At 37.7% G+C, this 15,303-nt stretch overlaps 1 protein-coding gene across 3 annotated transcripts in view; it reads right to left on the bottom strand.

The window, feature by feature from the left end:
* lama2 (laminin, alpha 2) overlaps window positions 1–15,303 on the bottom strand; it is a 215,613-nt gene that overhangs the window by 78,258 nt on the left and 122,052 nt on the right. For all 3 annotated transcript variants that reach the window (XM_063495049.1, XM_063495053.1, XM_063495052.1), the window contains exons 21-25: window positions 13,299–13,510; window positions 6,200–6,306; window positions 3,855–4,035; window positions 1,941–2,077; window positions 376–507 (exon numbers count right to left, since the gene is read on the bottom strand). In XM_063495049.1, the coding sequence (XP_063351119.1) occupies window positions 376–507; window positions 1,941–2,077; window positions 3,855–4,035; window positions 6,200–6,306; window positions 13,299–13,510 (769 nt within the window). The remainder of the gene's footprint in view (window positions 1–375; window positions 508–1,940; window positions 2,078–3,854; window positions 4,036–6,199; window positions 6,307–13,298; window positions 13,511–15,303) is intronic.

Genomic DNA, 15,303 nt, shown 5'->3' with positions numbered 1-15,303 from the left:
ATGTTTTTTTAAATAATTCATTTTCATAAAAGGCACCTGTGTTACAGAAATATCAGCACGTCTTGAAAAGTTTGGCTCTGCCATAAAAATGATCTAATACTGTCTTTGATGAAACTGTTGGACTTTTATAAATAGGAAAGGAAACAAATGCTTTTATTCAGGTTTTCAGTGCTCATAAAATTAATGACAACAGCATCATCATGTCTATGAAAATCTATTTTGCTTGTCCAACTATAGCTACAAACACTATCAAGTCCTAATGACTGAATCCCCGTAGGGATTCTCTCCAGCATCTCCTCTTTCATGTCAGCAGAGATAAAAGCGACATTTATGACAATATGAGAAATATTAGCAGCTTTAATCTGGACCATTTACCTGAGGAAAGTCTCTGTATCCAATCTGACATTCATTGCATTTATCTCCTCTGAAGGAGTCATGACAGATGCAGCAGCCTGTGTTTACGTTGCACTGCTGGGTCACTGAACCAATCACATTGCAGCCACACTCCTACATATAAACACACACACAAAAAACCCCAAAATTTTATTTAGACATGAAAACATCAAAGAAAAACTTGTTTTTCCTGTGTATAATGCAAACTCTTATGTTAGTGCAACGATGCAGTCACAGTTTTGTGTCCACAAAGTGAGCACGACAACTTTACATGTATGCATGAGTGGACAGAGGAACCTCCACTTGTTACAGTGCTTTCTCAGGGACTTTCTTACACACTAAAAATCAATCAGTGGACATCACTGTATAATGCCGTGTTCCCCTAATAGATGTTGCAATTGAAGATGAAAACACCACAAAAAGTAGACGTTTGTTTTGCATGCTCAGAAGCAAAGACTGCAGACGGACAAATATCATCAACTAAACTATGTTCCTGCTGAAATGAGAGGAACTACGACAGAATCACAGCAAGACTTTCAACTCCGAATCGAAATTTTTTAAATAGGAAATCCTGATCTACTGACCCAAAGTAACACTGTTAGAGTTAATAACCCGATTTTCAGTAATATTTTATGAGCTGATGCATGACTATACATGCAGCTTTTGTGGCTTTTTATCCGTTTTGATTTTCTTCACATGACCTTGAATTCAACTTTTTATTTGCTCACTCTGTGTTTTCCTTCCTGTTGTGCTTTTACTGAGACCTCATTGACATCTTGGTTGTAGCTTTGTGATTTTCTTTGGGGTTTTTTTTTATCATGTAGATTTGTCTGATTCCTCTTCTCTTAGTTGTCCCGGTGTACTCCTGTGGATTAATCTCTTGTTGCTTGTACTTGAAAGTAATTTCATGTTGAAGCGTCTAATTACTAGTAGCCTGTTCCTGTTTCTAATAGTTTACTGTTATGGCTGCCTCACGGCTCATTGGTCAAATAGTTTCAGAGCAAAACAACACCTTCTAAAGCACAAAAACAAGATAAAGAAAAGGGAATGCAGAGAAAAAGCTGAGTAAACCAACACAGTAATAGAAAACAAAATGCCAAAGAAAGGGAGCATGTAGAAATCAGTTGAGTGAGGAATAAAGAACTGAAAGCAGGTTATAAGAAGCTAACAAAAGAAAAGTGTGGAAACAAGGCAAGGGTAGTCCAAAAATTACCTACATACACATTAAATACATTTGAAAATATATTATAATTTCACAAATAATGATTACTTTTTATTAAATGCACAGACATACCTGTTAGTTTCAGGTTTAGAAGTGAAAGTTAAAAAATAAAAATAAAAAAATAAATAAATTAACAAAAATGTGTTGTCTGAAAAATATTTTCTATAATTACAGAAGGCCCCAAGGTTGTGTAGTGATAAAGCATTCTTCAGTATCCTTCATATTTCTGTTTCATTTTCAATAACCCATTCATTATGGCATGTGGTGTCGTATGTACACTCATAAGTGAGTGTCCTTTGATGTGGACGCTCACTGCTCAGCCTACCTTGCATCCAGTTACGATGTCATGCCCCCAGTGGTTGGGAGCACAGCGATCGCACCTCTCACCGATTGTGTTCGGAGGACAGATGCACTGTCCAGTGTTAGCATCACAGTTGTTCCCCACATGACTGCATTGACATGCTGTAAAAGAGGCAGAAAGGTAGTTAAAGAGAATTTAAAGCAAAGAGAGGTGAGTGAGCATAGCAGCTGAAAACAAATCAGCCGTCTCAAATGTGAGTGTGTTTGTTATCAACGAAAATTGAATTTTAAAGGCCAGTTTAATAATGGCTGGCATGAAGAAAAGAGCTTTGGGGTTGTTTTTAGAGGGAAGAATTTGTCCTTTGTGGTAGTAACTGCTGCAGAGGATACACACAGAGACTCATAAGAGACACTTACTGTTGTGGTAGGTAAACATAGCTCTCTAATGTTAACTCACCTGGCTATTTGGGCAACTGACATGAGTGTAACTGTGTCATTTATGCAAATTTAAGAGAAATACAACATTAATTGCACATAAGGAAAACATTTTCCTAAATAAATTTTACAGCACATACCTTCACTTTCTATTCTTTTTAGCGGTTACACTCTGACTTAATTGGCACAGAATAATTCTGTCTCCACTTCCAGATCAATTCACTGATGTACAAACCTTGACCTTTAATTTGAGGTGCAAATAGAAACGCGTGCTTGTTCTTACATCCCAATGGGTTCGGACCTTGAATCACCGCTACAGGATGAAGACTGGCATTCGGTGTGGAAAATTAATTAACTGGAACCCTCACAATTTTACACAGCACCAGTCACAGAGTGCAATGAGGGAAACAGAAGTTAATATAATAAATATAAATATATATTAGACAAATTGATAAACTAATTGAATAATGCCTCATTGAACATTAATATAGAGTTATGCAATTTGCATAAATACACACACACATACAGCTAAGGTTTGGTATGTCGTGTCCTCATGTCCTTTTGTTGTTGTTTTTTAAATCAAGCATTTATTGATGAACTGCACATTAAAATAGATATTCCAGTAAATTTGACTAATATTTGATTGGATAAACCAATGTAAGCTGGGAGAGGCTTCTGCTACCAGTTAAGCAGAGTGGATGGATGGATCTATTAAACATTGTCTCCTATAAATATCCTAGACATATAATATTTATTTGCTGTTTTCCTTATTGACCAAACAGCATGAATAACAAGTCTTTTCTTATTGTGTGTGTGTGTGTGTTCACTCTTTAAAGACCTTCAGCAGCTAGTTTCTCCTGGCAATGTTTTACTCATTGCTTTGCTTCTCCCTTTCCTTCCTTCTTCTGTCTTTCATTTGTTCCTTTCATTGTGTATTTACAGGTATAGATTTTTTTTGGTTCCATCTCAGGCCTTTTGCCTGAGGGAACTGCTTAGCTGTATATAATACATGTCATGACATAAAAAAGTACATGGGAACAATTGCAGCATATTACAAAATGCTGTCTGGCTTTGAAAGTTCAGGTGTGGTTGAACACTGTATAATCACATTCATCTGAACCTGGAATAAAAATGCCCATAGTGACAGTATATTGCATTTTAGTAAAGTAAATTGCAGCGTAGCAGAAAGCAGCAGCTCCAATTTATTACTTTTCGTTACGATTTACATATTTTTTCAGGCTGTTTTAACTCTGCCTCTTCTTGAGCACAACAGAAACAATACTTGAAGGCAGAGAAGGGATAGAAATATGATTTCTTTATCTTAGTTTGTTCAAAATTCAAATTAAAAAGAAAAGAAGAACAGAACGGTAATTTAAAGAGGATTTTTTGGGGGGGAGGATTGCTGACATTACTTTTGCTACAAATTCTGGACTTGCATTTGCATTTGTTGACTGAAATGAGGAAAAGCCCTCTGTGAAAAGCAGAGTAAAAAATCTGTGCTTACGCGTGCACCCTCCCTCCTGAAAGTTGAAATATCCTCGTGAGCACCGGTCACATTTGGGTCCGGTGACGCCAGGCTGACACCGACACTGACCGTTTTCATCACAGTCGAATGACTTGGAACCATATGAATTGCAGTGACATGGGATGCAGGTTCCACCTGTGGTAAGGCCATGAGTCCCAGCCTGGAGAAACACACAGACCATTGGCATTGAGTTAGTGAGCTGAAATGACAAAGTATAAACTGATCCGGGATAAACAAATGTCAGACACGCTCAAATTCGGATAAAGCGGTTAGAAAAACAGACAAGACTTTTTAGAAGACTGGAAAAATATAAAGACGGGAAAAACTGAGGAAATAATTGTAGAGACAATATTACTTTTCCTTTTTTTTGGTCATCTTTATAAATATATAACGTTGGATATAAGTATTAAAGACCATATAATAGATATCTCTTTGGCAGATGGTCAACCCGTCCCTGAGCCTGGTTCTGCCGGAGGTTTCTTCCTGTTAAAAGGGAGTTTTTCCTTCCTACTGTCGCCAAAGTGCTTGCTCATAGGGGGTTTGTTGGGTTTTTCTCTGTATGTATTATTGTAGGGTCCACCTTACAATATAAAACACCTTGAGGCGACTGTTGTTTTGATTTGGCGCTGTATAAATAAAATAAAATTGAATTGAATCTTTTTATAAAAACGTTCTGTTTGCTCAAGCCAGATGAGGGGCAACCAATAAGAAGAAAGCAAACATTTATGAACGGATCATTAAAATATTTTTTAGACATATGATACAAGCAGCTAAATAAAGGTCTGATATGAAATGCATAACTATATATATATATTTTTACTATGAACTATTCAAAGCAAAGCAGAGTAAAATGTGTCTGTAAATTAGCATAATCAGTCACCTTTATTTTTTATCAGTCTTCAGCTTAGAGGCCGCCTAAAAACTGCTATAGATCTCTGAAAGCTATCTGACATTTCCATGCCAACTAAACTGTCACATTATATAAAGCCTGACTCAATATTTTTTAATCAAAGGTATTTTTCAGAAGTTATCATACAAAAAAAAGACAACAAAAAAGAAAAAAAGCTCAACTAAAAGAAAATAATAGCTTCATTAGTGTGTCTACTCTAGAAAAACAACAAAAACAAAACAAAAAAACATCATGAACATCATAATTTGCCAAAACTATTGACATTTACGACGCCAATTTTCAGCCCCAACAAACATCTCAAGTTACCCAGAGGGATGACATTTTACTGATTACATTCAGAATTAAAAAAAACACACACACAGAGGAACAGCCATGCTAATAAAACCCTTATATATAAACTTGTCTTCCATTGCCGTGCACTGCTTTAAAACCAAGCACAAAAACCACAATATGTTTCTGTCTCGAAAGCGCATCCATGCTACTAAAAACACACCACTGCCATCCACATGCAGCGCGTGTTACCCGTGCCTTAGGCCTATATGCGCCCCTGGGACAACCACCCGTGCGGGATATTCCCCCCCATCTCTGCTGCGCAGAGTCCACTGAGATGCGCTCCACGGGCCGCCGTGTCTCCCGCCTTTCGTAACCTAGGCGACGGAGATCACAGTGTTGGCCCACGAAGCCAGGGCGACAGATGCAGCGGCCTTCGACGTCACAGCGCTGAGAAATAGATCTGTAGGGGCTGCAGCGACAGGGCATGCACTCCTGATGCTCAGCATCCCACCAGCTGTTAGGCTGGACCAATCAGAATACAGACAGTGGAGGATAGATAGACAAGGAGGAGTAAGAAAGCAGGGCAACAAAAACAGTAGAGTTAAAAAGAAAATTTAAAAAAGTCAAGGCTACACACTAACGAATTACACTGTCGTTGTGTTATGTGGCTAACTGAAATACAGGGTAACACAAGGTTAAATATTGCAAATACTGTCAATGCAACTGTAAACCAATTCTTGTGAAAAAGCTTTGCATGTGGGTCTTAGGTTGTGTTAGAAGTAAAAACTGTGTAGGTGCTGAGAAATTGCAGAAACAGGTTAACAATGACTTATAAGCCTCTAAAGGTCACGACTGCCTTATAATACCTCATTTACTGTGCAGCAGCAGACACATTAATCAGCTTTGACCTGTCGGTACACTGTATACCAGTGGTTAAAAACACATTATATGTGATGAGACAAGCAAGATAAATTCAAATAAAAACACAGATGTGAAATACTCAACACTGCCGCTATAATACTGCAGAAAGAAAAAACAGAAGATTAAAAAAAAAGAGAGATAGAGCTGGAAATGAATACTTAAAGTCTACAAGTCCATCAACACAAACCAGGGATGTCAGTATAGAAAACTTTACACTTACCCTGCACTTGTCACACTTCTGTCCAAGCACATTTTCTTTACAGTGGCACTCTCCAGTCTCCTGGTTGCAGACCTCAGAAACAGAACCATTAGTATGGCACTGACACGCTGCAGGAAAGGAAAAGACAGGAGAGACTGAGAACAAGCATATTTAACAATAACACATGTTCTGAGTGCATTTACCTAATACTATGGTGGGTCGGATAAGAGTTGCTGCTTAAGGTCTTCTTTTCAGGATTAACTGCTGATATCCACTTGGTCACTGCACTTCTGAGAAAATATTCTGTTGCTCAAATATTTTTTGTAGTCTAGTGGGTTGAATGAATTTTGCCACTGTTGTCTGCATTTTTCAAAATTCTCAGTTAAAAAAAATAAAAATGTTTCAAGCACCTATTTGAGCACCTCTCAATTGCAAAGAAAAAAAGGATTGCACGTAGAATAGTACACATTCTATTTTTCTCTAATATACTGCATTTCCATGTATTTTTGTCTCAATCTCTGTGCCTACATCCTATTTTCCTAGCAAAATATAAAGACATAAGGGACTGATCAAGACTTTTGCACAGTACTGCATAAGAAATTCAAGATATAGCACATTTTGTTCCCACAAAATGACTTTTAGAACCTTACTCCTAATACTTTGCATGAATGTAATTTTTTATTTAAGATTTATGTCCCGATATCCCTACTAATACATAAATAAATCAAATGTGCTTAAATCATTACTCAGATAAATAAAGTAAATAAAGACACACCTAAACATGCCATTCAACCACTTATCCATACAACTAAAAGCTTGAACATCACAGCTTCTATCAGGTAGATGGGCTGTCAGAAGGAAATGCGTATATGCTTAAAAACACACATAACCACATCCATCTGTAAACACACCCTGCAATTAACAGCACACATCACATGGACAAACACCAGTGGGTATTTGTAGTTTGTGTTGCCTTCTGTCATGCTGTCCTCTTAGATATAAAAGAGGAAGAAGGACAGACATGACTGTGGGATGGGAAATTGAGGTGAGAGGCAGGGGTTCACAACAGATGCCCCCACAAAGAGATAGGGAGATGGAGAAATACACACAGATATGCAGAAACACTCATACGATACATAACGGACATTGCAGAAAGCCATGCACATGCACACCTGCTCAGCCACATACATGCAGATGTAAATACACACATACGGCTGATTAAACATGCGAGAAAACATGCACACATACACCTGCCTCTGTTTCACACTCTCTCGTACTCTGTCTCACCTCCCCAGCTTCACCCTTGGGGAACCATCTGGACTGTTCTGTCTGTTGCTACCAAGTGGACCTTGTTGTGGGATAAATCACTACTTACATTTTTTTTTCTATTTTCAGTGTTGGAAAAGTAAATGTTTCTTAGACTAAATTTGTTTTGTTACTCAGCAATCGTCAATCTGTCAGATTAACCAACTAGAGGAGTAGTTACTGTGCATCTGGCATCCAAAGTGCCAGTGTAAAAGTGCATTCCTCCCCAAAGAAATGCCAGTGTTTGGTACTATGAAAAAAATCATCCCCTGTAATTTTTACCATGGACACCATGCCCTATAACTTGCAATAGTAGACGTTGTTAGCCATCTCCAGCAATTCCTTTACTCTGGCCTTGTTTTTGAACTTACTAAGCATCACATGTTGTCCTTTTACATCATCTTTTAATGAATTACCACAGCCTCCAATGTGCATGCTGGGTATGTGTCCAGGGACTCCCCCCCCCGCCCCCAAAAAAAGACCAAAAAAGACCAGAATTGTATTATCGTAAATATTAGATCTTGAAACCTTGTATCTATGTATCTTTTTATCATAACAATTACATAATTGGGAGAATACAGTAGTTTACCTGCCCTTTCTTCTCTATACTATTGAGGCTAGTGGTCGCTCCCAAATTCAGTAAGCGAGTGAATACCTTTAAATGAATGAAACAGCCATGACAAGAAAAAGGAGGAAATGAGGATCCCTAACTTTAATAAAGTTGCCATTTTTATTTAAAAAATTCAGGATGAAAACATTGCCCTTAACTTTAAAGTTCTTGAAATGCTTGGTGTGATAACATGAATGCTAAAGTTAGCGAGCTGCTAAGCTAAAGGTTAGCTGCTAAGGTAAAGGTTAGCAGCTCACAATCACCATAAATCTATGACCTAAAGGTTTGACTCGATCAAAACCAGGCTGCCCTCACAACCGAAGAAGGAAGTATCCAAAAATATTTCTGCATTATTATTTTATATACTTAATTTTGGTTTTTGACAAAAACAATTCTTATTCCTTTTCTAAGCAAACATATCCCAGTGTTTTTCCTGATAAAAGCTCACTGGGCTGATTGTCTGATTACTGAAGAAAAGAGAAACAAGCCTGATCCTTAAAACAAGCTGGCAAAAGCCCATCAAACATCTGTGCCCAGGGGTCTGTAACTCCATGATCGAGGCATGGCCACAGTACTGAGATCTTTATGACTCAAAATAACTAATGATTACCACCAATCCTAGTTTGATAACTTCTGTCCTTAATTAGCTTTGCCATTTATCATTAGAATAATGATATTAATGAACACAGATAGTGTTTATCAAATAATGCAACTAAAAAAAAAATTGCATTTATCCATAAATGCACATCACTCAAAGGGTTTTGCTTGCATGTGTGCTACATAATAATTTTAAAATGATAAACATGTAAGTAAAAATGGGAATTAGAGAGCCTAAATGCTATGAATGCATGTTTTATATGAACTGCTGTGTAAAAGCTTTAGATGATGCAATTCCATCAATGAGGCATCCGATTGGTCCCAAATTCAACCAGTTTTATCTGCACTACTACACGTAATATGTATTTCAGGGTTACAATCTCAAGTTTTTTGAGATTTTTGACATCAGATCTCCCTGCATCAGAGCTATACCAGGCATTTGGTTTAGATGATTATCTGCCTGACATTTCTACAAGTCTTTATCTAGATGATTTCCACTGAATGCACATCCTGTTTTCCACCAAAGCCACATTTGCTCTTCATGGTACAGTGCAGCAAGCACTACTTTAAAGGGACTTCTACTGACCACTGAGCACATGAAGTGGTGGCATCCGGGGTTAAGCTGTTTGACTGACTCAAAGAAAAGAAAAGTGTTTCTCATTTCCTTTTCACATCTAGAGCTCAAGATGGGAGTCTGACTGGAGAAATTCAAGCCACAAACCCCTTGAAAGAAATTATTTGCAGGTACAGTAGTCTCCACAGGCAATCTCCAGAAGTCAAGTAAGCATAAGGCAGGGAAGTCTGAATCTTATACATGGTGGGGCACTGTATTAATGCACATGTAAAAAAAATAACTGGCTAAAACATAGTCAGTCCAGACTTCTTACTTGTTTGAGGATTTTATTTTCCTGCAGTATTTCTTTGGTCCCATCAGTCCCTTGAAAAGTGTCTGGGCCTCTGCACTCAATAGTCCGTTAGGAGTGATAAAATTAGAGTTGTGAGTTTTCCCAAAGATCCCTCAAAAGTTTATTGACCAACTGTTAGAAACATCTATGAAACATTCATTAAGTGTCAGATACACAGGAAGCGTAATTACGCCATTGAATTACCACATATTCACTTTGTTCCCATGGACAAATGTGCGACGGAGCAATTGACATATCTTTTCTACAACTTTCAAATGACTTTTCCCCCCATGTGAGAAATGGTCAGAGGAGTTCATTCTCTTGAATTTATTCCTCAGACAAATTGGTTTGTGGTCAAGTTTGCTTGCAAAATCAAACCATTTTCAATTCTCCAACAGAATTAAAGCGAAACACTATTAAAGGGGGGAGACACAAAAAGGCTGCGGCGAAAATGGCTGAAGATGGGAACTCTGACATCAAAAGAAAAAGTAAAGGATTTTTACAGTCTAATAGTGCGCAAATGGACTCGGCCTGAACTCTCCTGCTCCACTCAATAAAATTCATTAAGACCGGGAGCAGCAGGGAGAGGGAAGCAGTCACAGAGAGAGAGAGAGAGAGAGGTAGACTGGCAGAAGAAAAGGGAGCAAGAGAGAGAGCTGTTGTGTTTTAATAATTCTTGGTGGTCTTTTGTCATTCATGCGGGATCAATAACAACTCTCCATCTCCCAGACACAAGCAGCCGATCAGCACTGTGGAAGAGCAATAGATCAGGCTGATTAATCAATAACCATTTAGCTGGGTGGAGAGGGGAAACAACTACAGAACAATGAACTATCAAATACACATTAATACCCTCTGTCAGCCTGTCTGCATGCTTTTGTGCTGGGCTGACAGTTTTATCTGTCTGTTTATCAGTCCGCCTGTCTATCGCTCACTGTGAAGTGTCTTTCTGCTGATCTGTCTCCCCCACCCCACCCTCCCCACACCCACCCGCACCACTGTCTTCTTTTTTTCTTTTTTTTAAAAACAGCACAGGTTTTAATGAAGATTTTCACAAACAAGTGCCATCTGTATTCGCTGTCATCTCTTTCTTTCTCTTCCACTCACACTCACCACCTCATTTTTACAGGTATAGTGTTTATTTTAAATCTTAAACACAGCTGGCAGTCAGTGGGCTGCTCCAACATCACACCTCCCACTAGCACAGCTGCTCGTTGATGCACACACACACACATACAGGCGCGCTCCAGATGGCGTACAATCCACTGAATGTTTCAGAGAAAGGCTTAAAAGTATCATTTAGCTAAAACTGAGTTTCATAAAGAAATTGTGTTCTACAGTGAGACACCCTGCTGAGACCCACAAGCTGCACTGCTGACTTTCTTTATAATAACTGAAGGAAAACCAAATTATATTTTCCATCTTTAAGGCCCTGAGTGTTATTTTTTATTGCAGGTTCTTTAAAATCATTATGATAATAAACTCTTTACTGACAGATGGGTCCTGTCAATATGTCACTTTTACCAGGGGTCACGCTGGGGATGCGACGCAGTGGCATGCAGTGTCTCTTTCTGACACTAGGAGTCACCAAAGTGATCAATTTTGAAATTTTAAAAATGAGGGCTGCCAATTTATCATGTTTATACAAACTCTGATTTAGATAAGATTTTGACCTGTGACAGATGGGCAGCCTGCTCAGGATTTACCCTGCCTCTCGAGAGAATGAAAGGATGAGAACTTTGTATGGTAAAAATTGAGATATTTTAAAACATACAATGAAGTGCCACCTTAGTGGATAGCCAACGTAAACGAGGACCAATGTAACTTTTGAACAAACAACAGCTGCTGTGACAACAACGCAATAGTTCAGTCTAAAAAAACTAAAAAAAACCAAAATCTTTTCAAAGTTTCAAAGTCTGCTCTGTTTTTTATTTGTCTGCACTGTAGCAACTACAAACTATTAAAGCTCATAAAACCTCTGTTGGTTTTTTTTTCCAGCGTGTACTCCAGAGCAGGTAATCTCCAGCACAATAGGAACCTTCGAGTTATATGAGCGACGCAAGAGTGAGATGAATTCAGATTTCAGTGCGGTCCCATTGCGAAATACACAGATCTGTATGTGATTTAGAACAACTTGCGAACAAATTTAGAACTGAGAATATTAAATTTGTGCTGTTTACACCAAAACAGATGAATCAGATTTTTACTTGATGTCTGGATATATACACCAAGTCAGGGGTCCCTGTGGCTCTGGTAGCGGTCTATGGTCCAAATGTCCACGGACAGGATAACGAAATTCTAAAATTTCCCCTGCAAGTGAATATGAATGTGTGTGAATAGTGTTTGCAGTGTAAATGCACTCAGACCACATGCATGTGTGGGTTTTATTTTTCCCTCTAGACCAGAGCTTCACAAATGGTGTGCTGGGGTTTACCGGTATGTCTGAAGTTAAGTCTAAGTATGCTATGTTCATACTCTTTATGCACGGAAGGAAATAAAAAACATCTTAAGGCCTTCTGTCAAAGACAACTAGATCAATTCATGCAGTTGCTGGATGGTGGGAATTATGTGACTGTGTCAGGAACAACCAGGTAACCAAATATCATGTTAGATGCCACAAGAAGAAGTGCCTTCGTCTGACAGTGTAATCAAAAGAACAACTGACAAAATGTCACCGTGCAGATGTTTTTGTGTGCCTTGGCCACAAAAAGTTTGAAAACTACTGAAATACTACAGCGATATAAACTAACATACCTTCATGGTAAAAAGGAAGAACATCATCCTTCAGTTCTAAGGTTTTAGATATCAAATCAGATCTGCTCCTTAGCAGCTCTTAATATTATTTATTTAACGAAAGCTAAGATAAAATGCAGAAGAACTGCCTTATTCCATGGGACTTAAGAGGGTAAGTAGCAGCTGAGTACAGCTAGTCAAATGCATTTGATTAATTTATCATCAGCAAGTGTGACCACTGCTATAAAAGCAGAGGTTTTGGCAGCTTTTTGGTTTGGAGCATTCAAGTGTGTGTTAACACAATGCCAAGGAGCAAAGAAATTATTTTAAAGAAGCAACTTTTGCTGCCCATAAATCTGGGAAGGATTATGAAGCCATTTTCAAGCCTTTTGAAATCTATCATTCGAAAGCGAGAAAGATTATTTACAAATGGAAAGATTCAAGATAGTCTTCCTTGGAGTGGATGTACCAGCAAAATTAGCTCTAGATCAGAGAGTGAATGTTTGATGCACAAATGATTAAAATCAAATGAGTAATTTCATTCATGAAATTGTCTGTATTTTATGTCCAAATTTAGAACTGCATCACAAAATAAGTACAAACAAATTATGAAGCCTTGGCCGTGTTAGAAAATGTAAAAATATCTTAAAATCGAATACTACAACTAGTATACACCATCAACACCATCACCACTACTACTACTATTAATAATAATAATGATAATAATCATAATAATAATAATAATAATAATAATAATAATAATGATACTAATAAAAAAAATAAACATAACTATAATACTGATGTGAGTCCATCTGTACAACCGCTAAAGCTTGGCTGTAACTGGGCCATGCAACAAGCAAGAGACAAAGCACAACAGAAGCTTTGAGGTGAAAGACGGCGTGCTTTCATTTTCCCCATGACTGTAAATCAATGGTTTGATTTCTGTTTAAATTCTTGTCGTCTTACTCACGTTGGCAATTTTTCGCTATCATGGCGTCTCCATAATAACCTGCAGCGCAGCTGTCACAAGCTTCGCCACCATAACCCTGGCGACACCGCAGACACCGGCCTGTATTTGGATTGCAGCTCCCAGGTATGGAAAGGTCCAGGTTTCCATTGCAATCACAGAGTCTGCAGGATCCCCCTGGTACAGTGGGCTGACCGTAGTATCCATTGGAACATCTGAGAATCAGTGGAGATACCAAGAGATGGATAAATCAGTTTCACATCATTAACTGATCAACTTCTTGGGGGAGATGTAATAATAAGAGAATAAGGTGAAATATTTTGTACAATGCAGATAGAAGACATGCCAGTGAACCCACAAATATTTTTCTGCATCAAGGTTTTTGCAGATTTTTACTTGTAATCTGTCAAGTTTCTGACTCCTAGGGGTAGCATTAAAAAGCACCACTGAGGATGACTGGGCTGAAACTGACTGTAAAAACTGTCACATTTTCTACATACCAACTCTTATACCAGCAACAGAAGTTGTCTAACTATAAAATTCGACATACAGGAGCTTTTAAAATGCCTCAACCCTGATCAACATCCAAGCTTTACCCTTTCGAGCTGCACCAACAAGATGCCATCCTGTTATTCTCCCTCTCTCTGTTACTGAAGGAGCAGGTATTGCACTAATGTCTTGAAAATACAGTTTTGCTCTGCTTTTATTTCCCAAATAACACTTGAAAATATGTTTTTCCCCCTCAGCTTTCAAGTTTGAAAGAAAATACACAGTGGGTCACCTTGTCTTCTATCTTTCTTTCGCATCTAACAACTACTGCGTATGAGTCAGCAGGTAAAAGCAGGTAAATATAATCAAAAGTATTGTTTACTTCGGCTTCTAGCACCAGTATTATAAAACACTTCGAATACAAAATTACTAATTAAAGTGCCAAACTATCACAGAAGCCAAAATCCAGTCTCTATCTACACAAGAACTAAAAATCATCAGCAAAGGTCCACAGGAAATATGAGCACTGTTATATAATTTGTTTGACCAGTTAAACTGCTTACATACCAGTCCAGCTGAATTATTCATATACGTACACTCCCATTACATAAATATAAACACCCAAAGAGCTAGAGGGCAAACCCATAGAAATGAAAGGGCATAGAAATTAAAGTTTATAAAAGTAAACCCTTGAAGACATTTTTTTTTAAATGGAGATTTAATAGCTTCAGGCAGTGAACCTCAGGATGTTTACTGCAGGCTGCCCAGCTATTACTCAAATAAAAGCATTGCTGTCTGAACTACATTTATAAACTGGAAACAAAATCTGACTACGAAAAAACACGCAATGTTCATCTCAAATGTATTTGTAACGTTAAAAACCAAAATCATAAAAAACGGAAAAAAAATGTCCAGTGCTTAACCTATTTTTTTCAGACCACCAGCCAAAGTAAGGTTTATGCCACAGCTGTCCTAAATTAACAATAAATAATTTTTTATGCTTCTGTATTGGTGAATCCACCAGGGTGCGCTCTTTAAGGTCTTTAATCAAAATGATATATGGAATCCTAATTATTGTTATGCGTGAATTTTCAAATTTGATATTTTACCAAAAAAAGTGGGGAAAGAATTAAAGCACTTTATTTTTTGATTAAGATGCTAAATTATAGTTTTTAACTTGCAATGTGGAAACGTTATGCTTGATTAATTTTTCAAATTTGTGCTCAAATTTTGGTATAAAAACGTCAGTTCAGCTCAGCAAATGTTTAGTTTGTGTTTTCTTGTTTTTATGACAGGTGGTCTTAAAAACCAAGTGATGTTTTTGTGCTGGATTCTGTATGTATAGCAAAAATTAAGCATCATTCATGGATACAAAAATTCCAAAGGGTCGTTAGGACCCTTGATCAAGAACAAGTAAATGTGTTAACTGTCAAACCAGTTCAGGATTTCAATATTTTGCTTTTTCAATAACTTCATTTGATTAATAAAAAGGAAGCTGGCCAAAGCCTGGGAAATATAT

This window comes from Pelmatolapia mariae, linkage group LG15 (assembly GCF_036321145.2).
Source record: "Pelmatolapia mariae isolate MD_Pm_ZW linkage group LG15, Pm_UMD_F_2, whole genome shotgun sequence".
Taxonomy (NCBI): Eukaryota; Metazoa; Chordata; class Actinopteri; order Cichliformes; family Cichlidae; genus Pelmatolapia; species Pelmatolapia mariae.
Note: the sequence above shows the minus strand (reverse complement) of the source record. Positions and strands in the feature narration are given on the sequence as shown.